Source organism: Orycteropus afer, unplaced genomic scaffold, assembly GCF_000298275.1.
Source record: "Orycteropus afer afer isolate SDZICR_OR568_19922 unplaced genomic scaffold, OryAfe1.0 scaffold00018, whole genome shotgun sequence".
Classification (NCBI taxonomy): Eukaryota; Metazoa; Chordata; class Mammalia; order Tubulidentata; family Orycteropodidae; genus Orycteropus; species Orycteropus afer.
The window spans coordinates 6,048,264-6,065,800 of NW_006921605.1; the positions used below are offsets into that span (position 1 = coordinate 6,048,264).

General features: G+C 59.6%; 2 protein-coding genes across 2 annotated transcripts; one reads left to right on the forward strand and one right to left on the reverse strand.

Moving 5' to 3' along the window:
- Positions 1 to 4,622: 4,622 nt before the first annotated feature.
- RHBDF2 (rhomboid 5 homolog 2) lies at positions 4,623 to 13,470 on the forward strand. The gene is made up of 17 exons (XM_007959621.2): positions 4,623 to 4,766; positions 5,711 to 5,838; positions 6,514 to 6,709; positions 6,795 to 6,998; positions 7,641 to 7,769; positions 8,110 to 8,228; positions 8,456 to 8,650; positions 9,308 to 9,419; positions 9,712 to 9,786; positions 9,901 to 10,062; positions 10,381 to 10,490; positions 10,653 to 10,716; positions 10,808 to 10,902; positions 11,156 to 11,231; positions 11,363 to 11,463; positions 11,628 to 11,781; positions 13,051 to 13,470. The coding sequence occupies exons 1-17, from the start codon at positions 4,623 to 4,625 to the stop codon at positions 13,468 to 13,470; spliced, it is 2,484 nt and encodes an 827-aa protein (XP_007957812.1).
- Positions 13,471 to 15,436: 1,966 nt separating this feature from the next.
- AANAT (aralkylamine N-acetyltransferase) lies at positions 15,437 to 17,053 on the reverse strand. Its single transcript, XM_007959622.1, has 3 exons — positions 16,888 to 17,053; positions 16,056 to 16,210; positions 15,437 to 15,742 (listed from the first exon to the last, which is right to left on the reverse strand). Exons 1-3 carry the CDS (start codon positions 17,048 to 17,050, stop codon positions 15,437 to 15,439), a joined length of 624 nt encoding a protein of 207 aa, XP_007957813.1. The 5' UTR covers positions 17,051 to 17,053.
- Positions 17,054 to 17,537: the final 484 nt, after the last annotated feature.

The window sequence follows — 17,537 nt, forward strand, 5'->3', positions numbered from 1 at the left end:
TGAATTTCACCTCAACATTATTTAAAAAAACAAAACAAAACTCAAAAACCTCTCAGATGGCTTGAAGCCTGCCTTAAATATCTGGCTTATTTTAATCAAAAATAAACCATAATCAGAAGAGAGCAACAAGCTTGGATTTTGTAGTTAAATGTTTCTACCCAAGTAATTTTGAAACAGAAGGAAAAAAAATGGCAGTCTCCCGGCTCTGTGGCCAGTTCCCGGGGCCGGCCCAGCTGCCAAGCAGCGGGTTGAGTGAGGCTCCCTGGGGTGGTGCCTCGGGCGTGTGACCCGAAGTCTCAGCACAGCCGAGGCCCAGGCCCTTACTGCAAGTGAGGAGGAAGAGAGCTTCCTTCTTTTAATCCCCCCCAGGCAGGTGGACCTGGCCCCATTTTGCAGATAAGGAGACTGAGAGTTAAAAGCCTGTTCTTTGAGCCCGCCCTTCCTTGCCTACAGTGAGTGGCAGGGAAGCTGTCTGACCTGGAGCCCACCCGTCATCTTTCCATCTTCTGTCCCTCTGCAGAGCTGACGCTTGGCCCCGAAGCATCTGTGTTGGAGTGAGGACAGGACACTTGGCCCCGAAGCATCTGTGTTGGAGTGAGGACAGGACTAGAAGATGCCGTAAAGACCTCTGCATCCAGACCGAGGAATTCGTGGGCCAAGTTGCAAACCCTGAAGGTAGGAAGTTGAGTAGCTGAGCAGGCTGGACTAGGCGCTGGCTCCTTCTCACATCCATCCGTGTTTTCAGCAAACCCCCGTTGATGCTGATGCTCTCCTGGCAGTAGAGACGCAGGGCGAGTAAAGCGGAAGACAGACCAGACAAGGACTACAGGAAGCCGGCCCGTTCAGAGAGCAGTCGAGAGTAAGGGGCCCTGAGGGAGACAGCCAGGGTAATGTCTTGGAGAGACAGGAGGGTCCAGGCTGCTCCCGGCAGTCAGGGAGGGCTCTCAGGAGGTGGTGCTCCATCTGGGGCCACCTGCTCCACCGAGTGAATTGGGGAGGGGCAGCACAGGCCGAAGCCAGCGTTCATTCACTCCTTTGTCCTCAAGACACTTCTGTCAGGGAGGCCGTATTGTTTTTTTCCCCTCTGCTGTACAGGTGAGGCAGAAGCTCTGGTGGCATAGCGCCTAAGGCACTTGACTGCAAACCAGAAGGCTGGCGGTTCAAACCCACCAGCCACTCCTTGGAAGGAAAGTTAGGCAATCTACTTCCGTAGAGATACTGCCTTGGAAACCCAAGGAGGGGTCGCGATCCGACTCGACGGCAGTGAGGTTGTATTTTTTTTTTTGTACAGGTGAGGACAGGGTGAGGCCTGGGTAAGGAGAGGTCAGCTGACCTGCCCACTAGCAAGCACAGGAGAAGTTCGAGGCCAAGCTGCTCCAGTTTAACCAGCGCCTCCCGCTATGTCCTGGTGGAGCTTCGGGGGTTCCAGAAACAGCACGGGGGCCAGCGTGGCCTGGGCGGGGACCGCGAGGAGCAGGGCCCAAGTGAGGACTGGAGATCCCGGGGCAGTGCTGAGCAGGGCAGTGCCATGCTGTGATTTCAGGCTCGTAAAAGAGACTCCCGCTGCTGCGTGCAGACTGGGGGGTAGGGGTGCTCGAAGGGCAGCAGGTAGACGTGGGGGCAGGTGGTCCTGCACGTGAGAGAAGGTGGCGGCCCTGCTGGGGCAGGTCAGAGGTGGAGGGAGAAGGACAGATTCAGCAGAAAGGTGGCTGTCCTTGGTGCAAGTGATTAAGCCCTGACTGCTAATGGCAATGTTGGTTCGAATCTGCCGAGCAGTGGCTGGGAAGAAAGGCCTGGCCCTTGGTGTCCAAAAGCTCACAGCATTGAGGACCCTACGGAGCCATTGCACTCCACACGCATAGGGTCGCCAGGAGTCAGAGTCGACGCTGCAGCTGGTGTTTGTTTTGTTTTCTTTTTGCTGCTTTGCCTTGCCACCCACACCTGGGCCTCACACACCTTTGGTTGAAGGGCAGCGGGTGACCCTGCCCCCAGTCTGTGTACACCCAGGAGCTGGGGGGGGAGGGACAGCTGCGGATTCTATCAGGAGAGAGGTCACAGGGCAAGAGATGAAGCTGAAGCCAATGGCCAGGGGCAGCCGGGGGTGTTAATCCTGCCAGGACCCGAGGGAGCTGTGCACTGGTGGCTCGGGGTGGCGGACCCATCCCAGGGCCGATCGCCACCTGCGCTCTGCAGGCCCGTATGGCAAGGTCCGTGGAAGTTCAGGGTGCTCCTGCCCCTCACCCCAGCAGTTCTGCTTCTAGAACTTAGTCTTATAATAACACTCAGTCAAGCATACACAGCATGGGAAAGGGTTCATTGCAACCTTAGGCATGAATTTAAACACCAGAAATACTCTAAACAACCATCAGTAGGGAGTCAAGAAAATTAAACCTTTGCTGTTGCCAAGAAGGGTGGAACAGGGAAATCTGTCCGGGATTCAAAGTAAAAAGGTGGGAGAGTTGTGTGTGGGTGCGTGGGTGCGTGGGTGCGTGTGTGTCAGTATGCATGAGTGTGTGGATGTGTGTGACTGCACGTATATATGTGAACGTGTGTCTGCATGAGGGTGTGTGGATGCGTATGTGTGCGGGTATAGATTTAAAGTGCGTATGCAGGTGTGGAAGGCTCTGGAAGGCTGTACCCAGGCTCTCTGTTCTGGAGAACGGGGCCAGGGTTTGACTTTTTACTTCATGTTCTTCTGAATTTTTTTCCTTTTTTGCAACAAGCATGTATCACTTTGATCGTTAAAGTATTTTTCCGCTGTGTGAAGAGAACACCAGCCCGATGCGGTTTCACTCCTCTCTGGAGAAGGAATGGGGCCGCAGGGCACGGGGGGCATCGTGGTGGGTTCCTGTCTCCCTGGAAGTCGGGCCGAGCCCCTGCTTCCTCCGCAGCCCGGGAAGCCCTCTGTTCATCCTTGTGTGGCTGGCCCCAGGAGCTACAGCGGTGCCTGGCATAGCTGGGGGCACCTTGTCTGTGGCCCGCTGCACCTTCTCCCATCCTTCCTGTGCCCAGCCCAGGACAAACGCAGAGGCAGCTCTTTGTCCAGGAAGTCGTCTAGGTCCACTTCCTTTGTCCTCGCACCTGTTGCTTTGTTTGGTCCTTGCCTGAAGCAGAGAGACTGGAAGTGGAAAGAGCTGGGAAGCTGGGGACCTCACCATCCCCTACCAGTCTGGGATGCAAATGAAGAACAGAAATAGACCTTCTTAAAATACCCACCCTCCAGTCTCAGTTCCCTAGTGCAGGCAGCAGAAATACCACAAGGGGGTGGTTTTCACAAACTGAAATTTATTTTCTCACAGTTTAGGGGGCTAGAAGGCTGAATTCAGAGTGCCTGCTCTAGGGAAATGTGCTCTCCTGCTCTCTCTCTCTCTCTCTCGTGGCTCTGGGGGAAGGTCCTTTTTTAAAAAATTTTTTATTGTGATTTGGGTGAAAATTTACAGAGCAAATTCATTTTCTAGATGGCAGTTCATACACATTTTGTTTCATGGCATTGACCACAATTCCCCACAATGTTAACAGCTCTCTTCCCACTTCCTCCCTGTACTTACCTCTTCCTTGTGTCCTTCTTTCCTGTGTATTCCTGCCCCCGAGTTATCTCCCTGTGCAAACACTGCCCTTCTGTTCTCCCACGATCCATCACTCCAAGGAGTGTATCTGCCTGATGTAAATGTTCACTTCTTATGCCTGTTGTTTGGCTAGAAGCCGTAAGAGGTCAGTTCCAGACCTGAAGGGTAACTAGGCGCCATAGTCTCAGGGATCTCACCAGACTCTGTCAGACCAGAAAACCTGGTCTTTTTTATGATTTTGAATTTTGTTCCACATGTTCTCCCACTCGATCCAGGATCTCCTGCACTGATCCCTTTCTGAGTGGTTGACAGTGGTAGCCGGGCACCATCTAGTTCTTCTGTCTCAGGGTCGTACAGGCTGAGGATTACATGGTCCACTAGTCCCTTAGACTGATTGTTTCCATGTGTCTTTGGTTGTCTTCAGTCTCCTTTGCTGTGGATGAGGAAAGACCCATGGTTGCATCTAGATGGCCACTTGCATGCTTTTAAGGCCCCAGCTGCTGCTCACCAAAGTAGGATGTGAACAGTGTTTTGGTGTAGTGTGTTCTCCCAGTTGAGCTTGATGGCTCTGGGGGAAGGTCCTTCTCTTTCCTGCTTCTGTTTCTTGTTCCTTGGCGATCTTCATACGGCCTGGCATCTCCCTCCCCTGATCTCTGCTTGCTTCTCTGTGTTCTGTGTGCTCATTCTATATCCCAAAGGTGACTGGCTTAAGACACACTTTATGCCAATACGGTCTCACGAACCTAACAAGGAAAACCTTGTTCCCAAGTGGGATTATATTCATAGGTATAGGGGTTAAGATCTATGACACAGACTTGTGGAGCACATGATTCAATCCATAGCACCACCTAGCCCAAATTCCATCTCTGCCCCATTTCTGTTTGTGAAAGCCACCCCCTTGTGGTATTTATTATAACAGCACTACAGAGCTGAGATAGGTAGGGTGTCCCAGTGTTAAGTCATAGTCTTTGGAGTTGGTTCTCAGTCTGGGCTGGTTCCGGTATACCCATGCCCATGCTCCTACCTCCCTGCAGCGCCCCTGCTTCCCCGCCCACCATGGCCTCTGCCGACAAGAATGGCGGGAGCGTCTCCTCCTTGTCCAGCAGCCGCCTGCAGAGCCGGAAACCGCCCAACCTGTCCATCACCATCCCGCCACTTGAGACCCAGGCCCCTAGTGAGCAGGACAGCATGCTGCCCGAGGTAAGGGCCACCCTGGGGCTTTGCAGCCCTGCTACCAGCCACAGGTGCCACTGAGACACACCTCCTTAGCGGTTTCATTTCCTGAACTGCAGCTGCTTGCAGCCCTTGACACATTCCTGGGTCTGAAACATCACCGGGAGGGAGACCCAGAGCTCGGGAGCTAGTCTCGTGGTGGCCAAGGGACCAGAGAGAATACTGTCCTTGAGGAAGGCCTCGCTGATTCAGCCTGGCACTGGCTGGTCCACGTAATGGCAGGCCCTCTTCTGAGAGAACCTGGGGCTGCGTGGTGCGTATGGTCTGCAGCTGGCTGTGAACCTGAAGGTTGGCGGTTCAGGCCCACCTGCCAGTCCTGTGTGGGGAGGACCTGGTGACTTGCTTCTGTGAAGATTGTAGCCAGGAGGGCCCTGTGGAGCACAGGTCTCTGTACCCGCCTCGGTGGCAGCGGGCTTGGGACCTCGGGTGCTTCTGAGGGATGTGGCTGCCCGTGACTTGGGTGAGTGGGGTGGTGGCTCTCAGCACTGGTGGCCTGCCTTGGCAGCTCCCGGCTGCTGTGGTAGGATGACGGTGAATCGGTGCCCGTCTGCACGAGAGCTTCATAAAGAGCTCATTGAGCACAGCCCCACGCAGCGTGGGCTTCCCACGTGGCCTGGGACATAAGGGGAGCTGTGTCATGCCACCCGCTCATCCCAAGAGCGCTTTCGAACATGCCAAACCAGGCGACAATGGCAAGAGGCCATGCAGGGTCACTGGGCAGGGCTTAAGGAATTCCTGCCAGGCTGGGCCCAAAGGCACTGACTAACTGGTTTCCCCTTTGAAAAGGGGGAGTACGGCGGGCTCGAGGCCTGTTCTTGCGGGTGTTAACATTGGGAGGCCAAAGAAGCACCAGCCCAGGGCTGCATCCCTACAGGGGCCTGCTGCCCTGACCTGCCTCCCACCTCCCGCAGAGGCCCAAGAATCCCGCCTACTTGAAGAGTGTCAGCCTGCAGGAGCCTCGGGGACAATGGGCAGGGAGCAGCTCCGAGAAGCGCCCCGGCTTCCGCCGCCAGGCTTCCCTATCTCAGAGTATCCGCAAGTGAGTCCCCCACCGGCCCCCAGCCCCCCGCAGCCCTGTAGTCTGTGCTGCCCTCCTGAGGGAGCAGGGGCCAAGCTTCAGAATCTCCCACCGTGCTGCAGGCGGGGAAGCGGAGGCCCTGAAGGGTGTGTGTCTTGCAGAAAGTCACAGTGTGGGGCCGGGAGGGTCCAGGTTCAGGGACCTCAGGGTGGACTGTTGGCTCTCAGGCTGGCTTCCTGGGGCCTCCCCTGCCTGGCCCTCATGTTCTGTACTTTATTCTACCTCCGTTCACGTGGTCATTGGGTTCCTAACCCGAGGGCTCAAGGGAAGGCTGAGCTTCACCTCCCACTGCCCTATGTGCACACGCATGTGTACATGCATGGCCATGCTCCCACGTCCATTCCATGTGCACACGAGGGCACAAGCACGTATCACAGATGTCACTTCCTTGCATGCACGTGAGGACACTCATGATCATCACACTGATGTCATTTCCTGCATGCACACAGGGTCACTGGGCCATTAACACCTTTTCACAGCACTCCCCTGCACGCACATAAAGGAACATGCCTATCAGGTGTCACTTCCTGCGTGCACACGGGCACACACACCTTATCCCGCTCTCACAAACACGTTCGCCCCCGCAGGTGCACAGTTATGCTTGTGCACACACGCTCTGTGTCTCTGTTCTCACAGGGGCACGGCCCAGTGGTTTGGGGTCAGCGACGACTGGGACGGGAAGCGGCAGACCTGGCAACGAAAAAGCCTGCACCATTGCAGCGTGCGCTACGGCAAGCTGAAGGCCTCATGCCAGCGTGACCTGGAGCTGCCCAGCCAGGAAGTGCCTTCCTTCCAGGGCACCGAGTCCCCCAAACCCTGCAAGATGCCCAAGGTGGGCCACCCAGGGGCCGGAGGGGCGGCAGGTGGCTTTACCCAGGGCCCACAGGGGCGCCACTCACAGCCTCTGCCCCTTGCAGATTGTGGACCCGCTGGCCCGGGGCCGGGCCTTCCGCCACCCTGACGAGGTGGACCGGCCCCACGGCCCACACCCACCGCTGACCCCGGGCGTCCTGTCCCTCACCTCCTTCACCAGCACCCGCTCTGGCTACTCCCACCTGCCCCGCCGCAAGAGGATTTCCGTGGCTCACATGAGCTTTCAGGCTGCTGCTGCCCTCCTCAAGGTGAGCAGCCTCCCCTCTGCCCAGCCAGGGTCACTGCTGGGGCCAAGCTCCCAGCCCCGGGGCAGCGGTGAGGGCTGCCTGGAGGAGGATGTCCCCATCTGTCTGCGGAGAGGTGCTCCCATCAGGGGAGGCATCACTGAGCCCCAAAAAGGAAGAAACAGTTCAGGAAAGGCAGAGAGGGAACAGCATTCTGAGCAGAGGGAATGGTATGTGTTTAGGCCTGGAGCTGGGAGAGGGGTGCTTGGGGGACAGCAGTTGGAGGTTTGATGTCCTTTGAGTGAGGGGTGACTCCAGGGAGCATTGTGGGGTGCACGGCCTGGAGTGCTCGGCCAGGGATTCCAGATGAGTAGGGTGACTGAGCCTGGGAGTTTGGGTACAGGACACCCAGAGCTAGCCTGGGAGGTACTTGGAGTGGTGGGGCACCAACTGCTTAAGCCAGAGGGGCAAGGGGTCACCAGGGAGCAGATGCACCAGGGCACGGTGTATGGTGCATTCAGGGCCAGTGGGGGAGCTCTCAGGGGGCTCCTTCCTGGACTCCCAGGCTTTGGGCAGGATCCCCCCACCCAGGGGGGTGGGGCTTGATGACCCCTTAGATGTCAGAAGGCTCAGAGCCTGGATCCGGGGTCCTCTGTCCCACGCCAGGGGCGCTCGGTGCTGGACGCCGCTGGCCAGCAGCAGCGGGTGGTCAAGCGCAGCTTCGCCTACCCCAGTTTCCTGGACGAGGACGTGGTCGACGGGGCAGACACCTTCGACTCCTCGTTTTTTAGTAAGGCAAGCATGGGGTGTGGGCCCTCGGGGACGGGTTGGGTGGCCGAGGAGCTGGGAGAGGTGACCTTGTCCTCGGTTGCAGTCAGCGTGGAGCCCCTGAAAGATCCCAGGGTTGGGGGATGGGGAGTGCTATTGCATGGAGCCACCCAGCCCTTCTTTCTGTCTGGGCCAGGCAAGGATTTGGGGTGAGGTGGGGTACTAGTTGATAAGTCAGTCTCATGGCTGGTGGGCATGGGGCTCTCACCTCCGCCTCGTCCTGGGCTGAGTCGGGGTGGCAGGAGCTGTGTTTGGGTTGGTGGTTCCTTACACCGTCTGCTTTTGTGTCCCCCTCCCATACCCCCAGGAAGAAATGTGTTCCATGCCTGATGATGTGTTTGAATCGCCCCCACTGTCGGCCAACTACTTCCGAGGGATCCCACATTCGGCCTCTCCGGTCTCTCCCGACGGCGTGCAGATCCCTGTGTGAGTGCTGGGGGTCAGGGTCCCTTTTCCAGACAGAGCGAGGCGGCATGGCAGGGCACTGCCTGCCCTGGTGCCAGGCTGCTGGCCACTTCACTCCGTATCCCAGCTAGGGCCCAGCCTGGGGGCTCCTCTCACCTCCTTGTGGCCCCCAGCCCCGGCCTGAGCCCCTGGCTGGGGCGTGGGGTGTGTAGGGAGAGTGCTGGGACCAGTAACCGCCCTTCCAACAGGAAGGAGTATGGCCGTGCCCTGGCTCCTGCGACCAGGCGCGGCAAGCGCATTGCCTCCAAGGTGAAGCACTTTGCCTTTGACCGGAAGAAGCGGCACTACGGCCTGGGCATGGTGGGCAACTGGCTGAACCGGAGCTACCGCCGCAGCATCAGCAGCACCGTGCAAAAGCAGCTGGAAAGCTTCGACAGCCACCGGTGAGCGGCTCCCAGATGCAGTCAGCAAGCACCCATCGAGTACTGCTGTGTGCAGGCTCTGGGAGGAACCGAATGGGACGGGGGGCAGGGTGGGCCTGAGGGACAGTTATAAGCTGGGACTGTGAGACAGAAGTCAGGAGATACATGACACCCAGGGGAAGCAGAAGATTGGGGTGAAGGCTGACTCTCACAGAGGGTGCAGTTTGTAGCAGCCTGATAGACATGGGGCCCAAAATTGCAAACAGGTAGTGGCAGGCGGGGGGGCGTGACAGGTGGGAGGTCATGACAGGAGGAGAGTTGTGGCAGGTGGGGGGTCGTGGCAGCCACGAGGTCACGACAAGTGGGGGTCGTGACAGGTGGGGGCAGTGACAGGTGTGGTGACCGCTGCAGAGAGGAGGGTGGGAGAGGTGACCAGCTGGTGGGGAGGGTGCAGTCGGGAGGAGCAGGAGAGTGTCGGGGACAAAGAGAATAACACAGAGACCCTGCCGCGGGAAGGAACGGGTGCACTCCCGGAGCCGGGCGAGAAGAGGGTGCATTCGGGTGCAGCACAGCCCTGCAGCCGGCGGGAGGGTTCTGGATTCCGTCCCCAGGGCAGTGGGACCTTCGCAGGGTTTGATGACACAGAGGACTGTTTAAAAGCGAGCTGGGCCCCCACAGGCCATACTTCACCTACTGGCTGACTTTCGTCCACGTCATCGTCACGCTGCTGGTGATCTGCACTTACGGCATCGCCCCCATGGGCTTTGCCCAGCACGTCACCACCCAGTTGGTGAGTGGGCTGCGGACTCGGGCTCCACGCCTCCCCAGAGGCTGAGCGTCTCAGCCGCCGAGCAGGGCACACTCAGGGTTCATCCCACTCCTCCTGGCTCGGTCCCGCGGGTGGTACCTGGGACAGGGAAGTGCCCTGCCTCCTGCTGCCCCGAGGCCCCTTCCCTCCACAAGGGCCCTGCTGCACCCAGGGCTGGTGGACTTCCTGGATGGCTCCAGGCCTCCTCGCGGCCCCTCCCGCCCCTGGTGCCCAGGGTTCTTGCCGTGCCCATGCTCCTCTCCGTCCGCTGCAGGTTCTGAGGAACAAGGGTGTTTATGAGAGCGTGAAGTACACCCAGCAGGAGAACTTCTGGATCGGCCCCGGCTCGGTGAGGGCCCTCTCTGCCTCACACCCTTGCCGGGCTGGGCTGTCCACCCCGTGACCACCGCGACCAGGGGAGATGTGCAGGGGCCGGGGCCACTCCTACCCTCTCCTCCCCCAGATTGACCTGATCCACCTGGGCGCCAAGTTCTCCCCCTGCATCCGGAAGGACCAGCAGATCGAGCAGCTGGTGCAGCGGGAGCGGGAGCTGGAGCGGGACTCTGGCTGCTGCGTGCAGAACGACCACTCGGGCTGCATCCAGACCGAGCGCAAGGACTGCTCGGTGCGGGCGCTGCCTCTCCAGGCCCGGGGCGAGGTCTTGGGGGTCTCGTCTCCTGTTGGGGTCGGGGCTCTTCAGGGCAGTGACCACGTCCCTGCCTCTCTCGCTCTCTGCCTTGTCCAGCCCTGCACGCATCCACCATGGCCAGGTGCAAGATGGCATGGGGGCCACTGCCAGAGAAGCAAAATGGGGTCTCTGGAGTGTCTGGGGGCTGTGGGGATGGGTCTGAGAGCTGGGCCTGAGTCCTGTCCTGGGGGCGTCCCCTGCCCATCAGACAGGGTGACCTTATCCTGGCATGACCAGCCCTTCTTCATCCTCCAGGAGACTTTGGCCACTTTCGTCAAGTGGCAAGATGACACTGGGCCTCCCATGGACAAGTCTGACCAGGGCCAGAGGCGGACGTCGGGGGCTGTGTGTCACCAGGACCCCAGGTGCAGTCTACAGGCCCCGGAGTGGCTGCCCCAGGTTCTCAGAGAGGACAGGGCCGGGTATCTCGTCACACTGTACCACACACACCCCTGTACATTGACTGGTGGGTGAGGCAGGGTGGGGATCGTAGCCCTTCACTTCACCCCTCTGATCTCGGCCGCCAGAACCTGTGAGGAGCCGGCCTCCAGCGGTGCTCACATCTGGCCAGATGACATCACCAAGTGGCCAGTGAGTGCTCTGGGTGGGCAGTGGTCTTGGGGAGTGGGACAGGCCACTGACCTGCTGCCTGGGCCACCCTGCCGCTGATGCTGCCCCGCAGATCTGCACGGAGCAGGCCAGGAGCAATCACACGGGCCTGTTACACATGGATTGCAAGATCAAGGGTCGTCCCTGCTGTATCGGTACCAAGGGCAGGTGAGCCGTGGTCCCACCCCAGGGGCTCTCTGGGGCCCTGCTCCTCCCCCTCCCCCTGCGCCCCCAACCAGGCCGAGCCCCCAGCTCACCTGGGACCACCTGGGCCGTGAGCAGCCTGCAGGGGAGCTTCCTGGAGCTGCGGAGGGGCCCTACGTCCTGCCAGGAGTACCTGCTGCGGCCAGGTGTTGGCTGGGGCGGGGCAGAGGCGGGAGGGCCTCAGGGCCTGATGCTCCCCACTTCTTTGCCTGCCCAGCTGTGAGATCACCACCCGGGAGTACTGTGAGTTCATGCATGGCTATTTCCATGAAGAAGCTACACTCTGCTCCCAGGTGAGCCAGGGTCTGGGCGGAGGGGTGGTCCTAGGTAGGAAGCAAGGGGCTCGAGAAGCCAGGGCGGCCACGACGGGGTCAGGCTTGGGCACTCGCCTCCCAGGGGTGCTGACCGCGGGCCCCACCCGCAGGTACACTGCTTGGACGAGGTGTGTGGGCTGCTTCCCTTCCTCAACCCTGAGGTCCCCGATCAGTTCTACCGGCTCTGGCTGTCGCTGTTCCTGCATGCCGGGTAAGAGGCTCCTCTTGCCACCCTCTGCCGTGGGGACGCTTGGTGGCCACTCCTGGACCCCCCAGGCAGGGCCCCCAGGCCAGGGCACCGCCGACACACCCCGGTGCTGGCAGTGGCCATGGCTCAGCGCAGGAAGGCCCATACCTGGCGTGTCCCCACCCCAGCGTGGTGCACTGCCTGGTGTCCGTGATCTTCCAAATGACCATCCTGCGGGACCTGGAGAAGCTGGCTGGCTGGCACCGCATCGCCATCATTTTCATCCTCAGTGGCATCACGGGCAACCTCGCCAGCGCCATCTTCCTGCCGTACCGGGCAGAGGTAGGGGGACGGGGACGGGGGACTTCATGGCCCGTGGGGAGGCCCAGTGGGGAGGCCGGCTCGGCTGAGGCTCTGCTGACTGGGGCCTGTGCTGCCCCTGCCTGCCCACTGTGGGCTCTGCCCAGAACACACCCACCCACTGCGATCCCATCGGGTCACCACGGATGGACACGAAGCCAGGGGCTTATTGACTAGTCCTTTCATCCCCAGAGAGGGAACAACCAGTGCTCCTGAGTCACCGAGATCCCTGACAACTGCCCCTGTGCTCAGACGTCACCCCAAAACATTCTCCCCTGACCACTGCCCCCAACTGTCTCTTTACTCTGCTGTATTTCTGTTCACATCCATGACCGCTGCCTGACAGCACCTTACACAGTTATAAGAAAAAACACTGCTATCAAGCTGGTTCAGGAGCTCTAGTGGCACAGTACCTAAGGCATTTGACTGCTAACCAGAAGGCTGGCGGTTCAAATCCACCAGCCTCTCCTTGGAAGGAAGACTGGGCAATCTACTTCCATACCAATACCACCTCGGAAACCCAAGGAGGGGTCTCTATGAGTCGGATCCGACTTGACGGCAGTGAGTTTGGTTTTTTTTTGGTTTATCAAGTTGATTCAGACTCAGCCACCTGGAGGGCAGGGTTTCCTAGGCTAAAATCTTTTCAGGAGCAGACTGCCTCTTCTTTGTCTCAAGGAGCACCTGGTGGGTTCGAACCTCTGACCTTTTGGTTTGCAGCTGAGTGCACGACCACCGCACCACCAGAGCTCCTATATATGGCTGTAGGTTGAGCAATGTGAAACGCCAGTGTTTGGCTACTCTTCTTGACCTATAGCAAGCCGTTTTCTTATGTTTACTGTGGCAAAATATTTAAACACAAGACGGGCCATTTTGGCCATTTCTAAGTGCATAACTCAGTGACGTTAGTTGTGTTCAAGATGCTTGCAACCTCCACCACTATCTGTTTGCAAAACTTCTTTCCCAAACGGAAGCCCGGTGCAGTCTGACCGGTTTGGCCTTACCTTTGCTTGCTCAGTGCTCGTCCCCACCCTCCTATCAGAGCAGGCTCGGCTGGCTGGATTGGCTTGGCCTGCACTAGGTCCACACAGGTGGGCAGTGTTTCCCGGAAGGATGGACACAGCAGGCCCGGCTGCAGCCCAGCCACACCCTTAGACCCCCGCCCCCTCAGCTTCAGGGTGTGTGCTCCTGAGGGGGCTGCTCACAGGCAGGACCCCTCCCCGGCCCCTGGACTGACGCAGCCCCTGCCCTCAGGTGGGCCCGGCCGGCTCGCAGTTCGGCCTCCTGGCCTGCCTCTTCGTCGAGCTGCTGCAGAGCTGGCAGCTACTGGAGCGGCCCTGGAAGGCCTTCCTGAACCTGTCGGCCATCGTGCTCTTCCTGTTCGTGTGTGGCCTGCTGCCGTGGATCGACAACATCGCCCACATCTTCGGCTTCCTCAGCGGCCTGCTGCTGGCCTTTGCCTTCCTGCCCTACATCACCTTCGGCACCAGTGACAAGTACCGCAAGCGCGCCTTCATCCTGGTGTCCCTGCTGGTCTTCGCCGGCCTCTTCGCCTCCCTGGTCATCTGGCTCTATGTCTATCCCATCAACTGGCCCTGGGTTGAGTACCTCACCTGCTTCCCCTTCACCGGCCGCTTCTGCGAGAAGTACGAGCTGGACCAAGTGCTGCACTGACAAGCCGGGCCGGCCAGGCTCCAGCCACCACGCTCAGAGCGGTGACTGCTGGCTGGCTCCACCCCACCCCCAAGACCCCCAATAGGGGCAGGGCCCGTCACTCCAGGGGAGAGGGCCTAGATGGGCAGGTCACAGGGGAGTGGAGTCCGCCTTCCTCAGGCTGTGTGTCCCTGGCCCAGGCTGGGGGGATGCCCAGAGCTCCTGGTTCTTGCCAGCTCCGACCACACGCCCACCCTCCCTTCCCACCCCCCAGCTTTGGGGCCACCTCTGGGGCAGGTTCTTTCTTCCGGGTCCTGAGGCTGCTACGTTCTTCCAGCTCAGCCTCTGCTAGTGCCTTCTCCTGCCACTGCTGTGAGTAGTGCCCTTCCTCGGGGCACGGCTGCCCCCTCGCTGGGCCTGGGACGGCCTCAGACTGGGCAGCCATCTGGGCCCCAGGTTCCCACCCAGTCACTGCGTCCGTGAGGAGCGCCTTGCTGCTCCTCCGCTCCACGGCCCTGGGAGCCCGGCCTGCGTTCATCACGGCCTCTGAGCAACGCTCGGGCACCGGTGCTGGGCTGTGTGGGAGCGGCTTTGGCCGTGGGCTGGGCTGCCAAGAGCATTTAGCAAGCAGGGTCTTTACCCCTAAAATGGGGGTGGGAGGGGTTCCCGCACCCCGTCCCTGATCTGTCCTCAGGGTACCATCAGTGTTCTGCTCTCCCACGGGCTGCTGTTCTGAGGCTGCCACCCCAAGGCCTGCTACCTCACTTGCCCCCCAGGCAGGGGGACAGCCGGCTGCCCGCGGACCTGCTCTCGGGTCTCCAGAGAGAACCTCAGGCAGGTCTGTTCTTCTGTTTGTCCGTCCACCAGTTGATGACACGTTGGTGATTTCCACAGTAACGCTAACTTTGTACGGATGGTGTCTGGGGGGCATTAAATGTTCTTTATGGGAAGGGCAGTGTGTCGTGTTCTGATTCTGAGGCCTGGCCTAGAAGGGGAGTTGGGGCTTTCGAGGGTCGGGGTCGGGGCGCTGGCTTGGCCCCTGGGATGGTGTGGGACTCTGTGGGATTTGGTGGGGCTGGAAACTGAATGTAGGTCCCTCGTCATGGAGGACCTCAAGGGGTCCCTTGAGAGGACTGGGATGAATGCTCAGACCCCGGAGTCCCCACCCCCAGCCTGCACTGCCTTTGCTCAAGGGCCTTGAGGGAACCAGCTGGGCGGGGGGAGGGGGGCACTGGCCAAGATGGCATCAGAGAGAAAGCTCAGCGGTTCTGCATTTACTTCATTGTTGTTGTTATGTGCCGTCGAGTTGGACCTGACTCATAGCGACCCCTCCTTGGGCTTCCCAGGCAGTATCAGTACGGAAGTAGGTTGCCCAACCTTCCTTCTGAGGAGTGGCTGGTGGGTTTGAACCGCCAGCCTTCTGGTTAGCAGTCAAGTGCCTTAGGCACTATGCCATTCACTTCATTAGGGGAGGCCAAACCGCACTTCTGACACCACGCCTGCCCCACAGACCACACCACACCAGGGAGACCACAGGGGCACAACTCCTTTATTGGGGGTGAGGGTTGGTGCACAGGACCACCAAGGGTGGGGTGAAAAACTAGCCCAGCACTTCCCTGCTCCAAAGCTGACATCGTGCAGGTCACTGGCTGGGGGAGGGGGTAGCCAGCGTCAAGCTGCTCCCTCGAGGACACTGCCCTGGTGCTAAGCCCTTTTCCCACCCCCTGCCACGAGCATCTGCCAGTGCTTCCAACTGCCTCCGATTCACCAAACCCAGCTGCATCTCGGGCACAGTTTAGAGAGCAGCGTGTCTTCGAGGGGCTCGTGAGGACAGACTGGAGGACACGCCCTCCCTGCTCTGGACTGTAGCCAGGGCTCAGGATGGGCTACTCTGTCCTCTAGTCTCCGTTCACCTGTCTTCCCACCCTGCGTGCCTCTGTGCTGAGTGGGGTGGGGCCAGGGCAGAGGTGGCCAGGTGGCGGGTGGCTCAGCAGCCACTGTTCCTGCGTAGGAAGGCGTGGCCACGTAGGCTGCATTGAAGCTCGGTGAAGGCCAGCGAGCCCACAGTGATGGCGCATGGGCCCATGGCCTGGAAGCCGAACTTCTCATAGAAGGGCACCAAGGCGTCCTCACACATGAGCATGGCGCGGCGCACGGCCGGCTGGCTGCCCAGGTACCGCAGGTAGCGCGACAAGAGGAGGGAGCCTTTGCCCTGCTGCCGGAAGGTGCTGTGCACAGCCAGCACGTGCAGGTGTGCTGTGCGGCCCCCAGGCCTGTGCAGCGTCAGCGACTCCTGGGGGTGAGTGAGGGACGGTGTCCAGGTCATCTCTGCAGACACCGTCCACCCCCTCACCCTGACTGCCTGCAACCCGGGCTCCCTCCCACCCCCAGCCCATGGAAGAGCCTTCATGAGGGGCTTCGAGACCCCAAAGGGATCAGCCCTCTTGACCTGGGAGGGGGCCGTGATGGGCTCATCTCTGGTTTCAGAGGGAACATTCTCAGCCCCCATCCGGGTGGCTGCTGTGTGCCATGAGGAGCTGTGGACTGACGGCAGTGGCTTCCCGGAGGCCTTCAGGGAGTACACGTTGCTGCCCTGCCTGCCTCACCTGAGTGAGTCTCTCCTCGTCCCACAGTGAGCCGATGATGAAGGCCACAAGGCGGCCCTCCTCGAACCAGCCCAGGGACAGCTCTGGACACAGTGTCAGGAAATGCCGGATCTCGTCCAGGTATAGGGGGCAGACACCCGAGACAGAAATGAAGGCTGTGTGGGGGGGACACACGCATGACCCACTGCTCACTGAGCCCACACCCATGCAGTGTCCACTTTGGGTCTCCCACCCCAACCCTCACCCACAGGGAAGCAAAAGATTCAGGGCTGCTGTTTTCCCCATCTCCTCATCCTGAAGATGCACACACGCCACACATGTGCACAAGTGCATATACACATGCACACACCACATGCACATGTGCACACACAACATATGTACAGAAACACCACGTGCACACATAACGTGCAAGTATACATGCATGCAAACACCACAGGCACATGTGCACATATAACACATGCACACAAACACACCACATGCATGTGTGCATAGTGAATGTGCACAAGCACACATGCACAGACACTGTGCACATGTACACATACAACATACATGCACAAGTACACATGCATACATCATGTGCACATGTACACACAACACACATTGCACGAGTATGCATGCACACAAACATGCATGCGCACATAAAACACAGATGCACATGTGCACACACATACACACAAACACCACAGCACGCACACACAGTCTGACATTCCAAGGACCCAGCCTCCAAACAACAGGAGGTTAGCGTGGGATCTGGGATGTAAGGGTCTTCTCTCTGCAGGGTCCCTAGACCAGAGCTGACCAGAGGCCCAGTGCCTGTGCAGGGGCCACCCACCTTCCCTCTCAATCTCAAACACGCTGGTGGCATCCTCGGGGCTGAGGCAGCGGAACTCGCTGGCGGGGAGTGTGTGGCGACGCTGGCGGCCTGGGGAGTCAGGGACCCCAGGTGGCAGGCTCAGGGTGGCAGGTTTCAAAGGGTGGATGTTCTGGGTGGACATCCTGGCTACCAGCACCTCGCTGGGGCGCCTCTGCTTAGAAGTGACCTGTGTGGCTGAGGAGGGCCCCCTAGCACCTGGAGGGGAAGAGTGAGGGTCGGGTCTGGTGAGGGTGTGTCTCGACTCTTTAGGACCTGGACCTGGAGTGGGCACCTCTCCCAGGTACCAGCCCCAGGTGGTTTTCAGCGACAGCAAACATGGTGTTCTCACGTCCCCTCTCCCTCCCAGCTGGAAGGACCATGGAATAGCCCCCTGCACCTCCAAACTCTGGTGTCACTGACCTGTGGGTGCATCTGAGCCCTGGGAGCAGTGGACAAGGCTCCATGGAGCTGGGGGCCCCTGGCACTGCTGGCCAAGGTGGGGAGGGAACAGAGGGGCCACGAGCCTCCCCAACCGCTTCTAATGCAGCTGCAGGCGAGTCGGTGGTAGGCGCCCAGCCTCCCATCCCACCACTGGGGCCCGGCCACAGCTGCTTACCTGTCCAGAGGAG

Coding starts and splice junctions, on each gene's coding strand:
- RHBDF2 (XM_007959621.2), top strand. CDS start 4,623: ATGGCCTCTGCCGACAAGAATGGCGGGAGCGTCTCCTCCTTGTCCAGC. Junction 5,839..6,513: donor CTATCTCAGAGTATCCGCAA/GTGAGTCCCCCA, acceptor CTGTTCTCACAG/GGGCACGGCCCAGTGGTTTG. Junction 10,491..10,652: donor GTGTGTCACCAGGACCCCAG/GTGCAGTCTACA, acceptor CTCGGCCGCCAG/AACCTGTGAGGAGCCGGCCT.
- AANAT (XM_007959622.1), bottom strand. CDS start 17,050: ATGTCCACCCAGAACATCCACCCTTTGAAACCTGCCACCCTGAGCCTG. Junction 16,211..16,887: donor GTTTGAGATTGAGAGGGAAG/GTGGGTGGCCCC, acceptor CCCCCCACACAG/CCTTCATTTCTGTCTCGGGT. Junction 15,743..16,055: donor ACGAGGAGAGACTCACTCAG/GTGAGGCAGGCA, acceptor ACTCACCCCCAG/GAGTCGCTGACGCTGCACAG.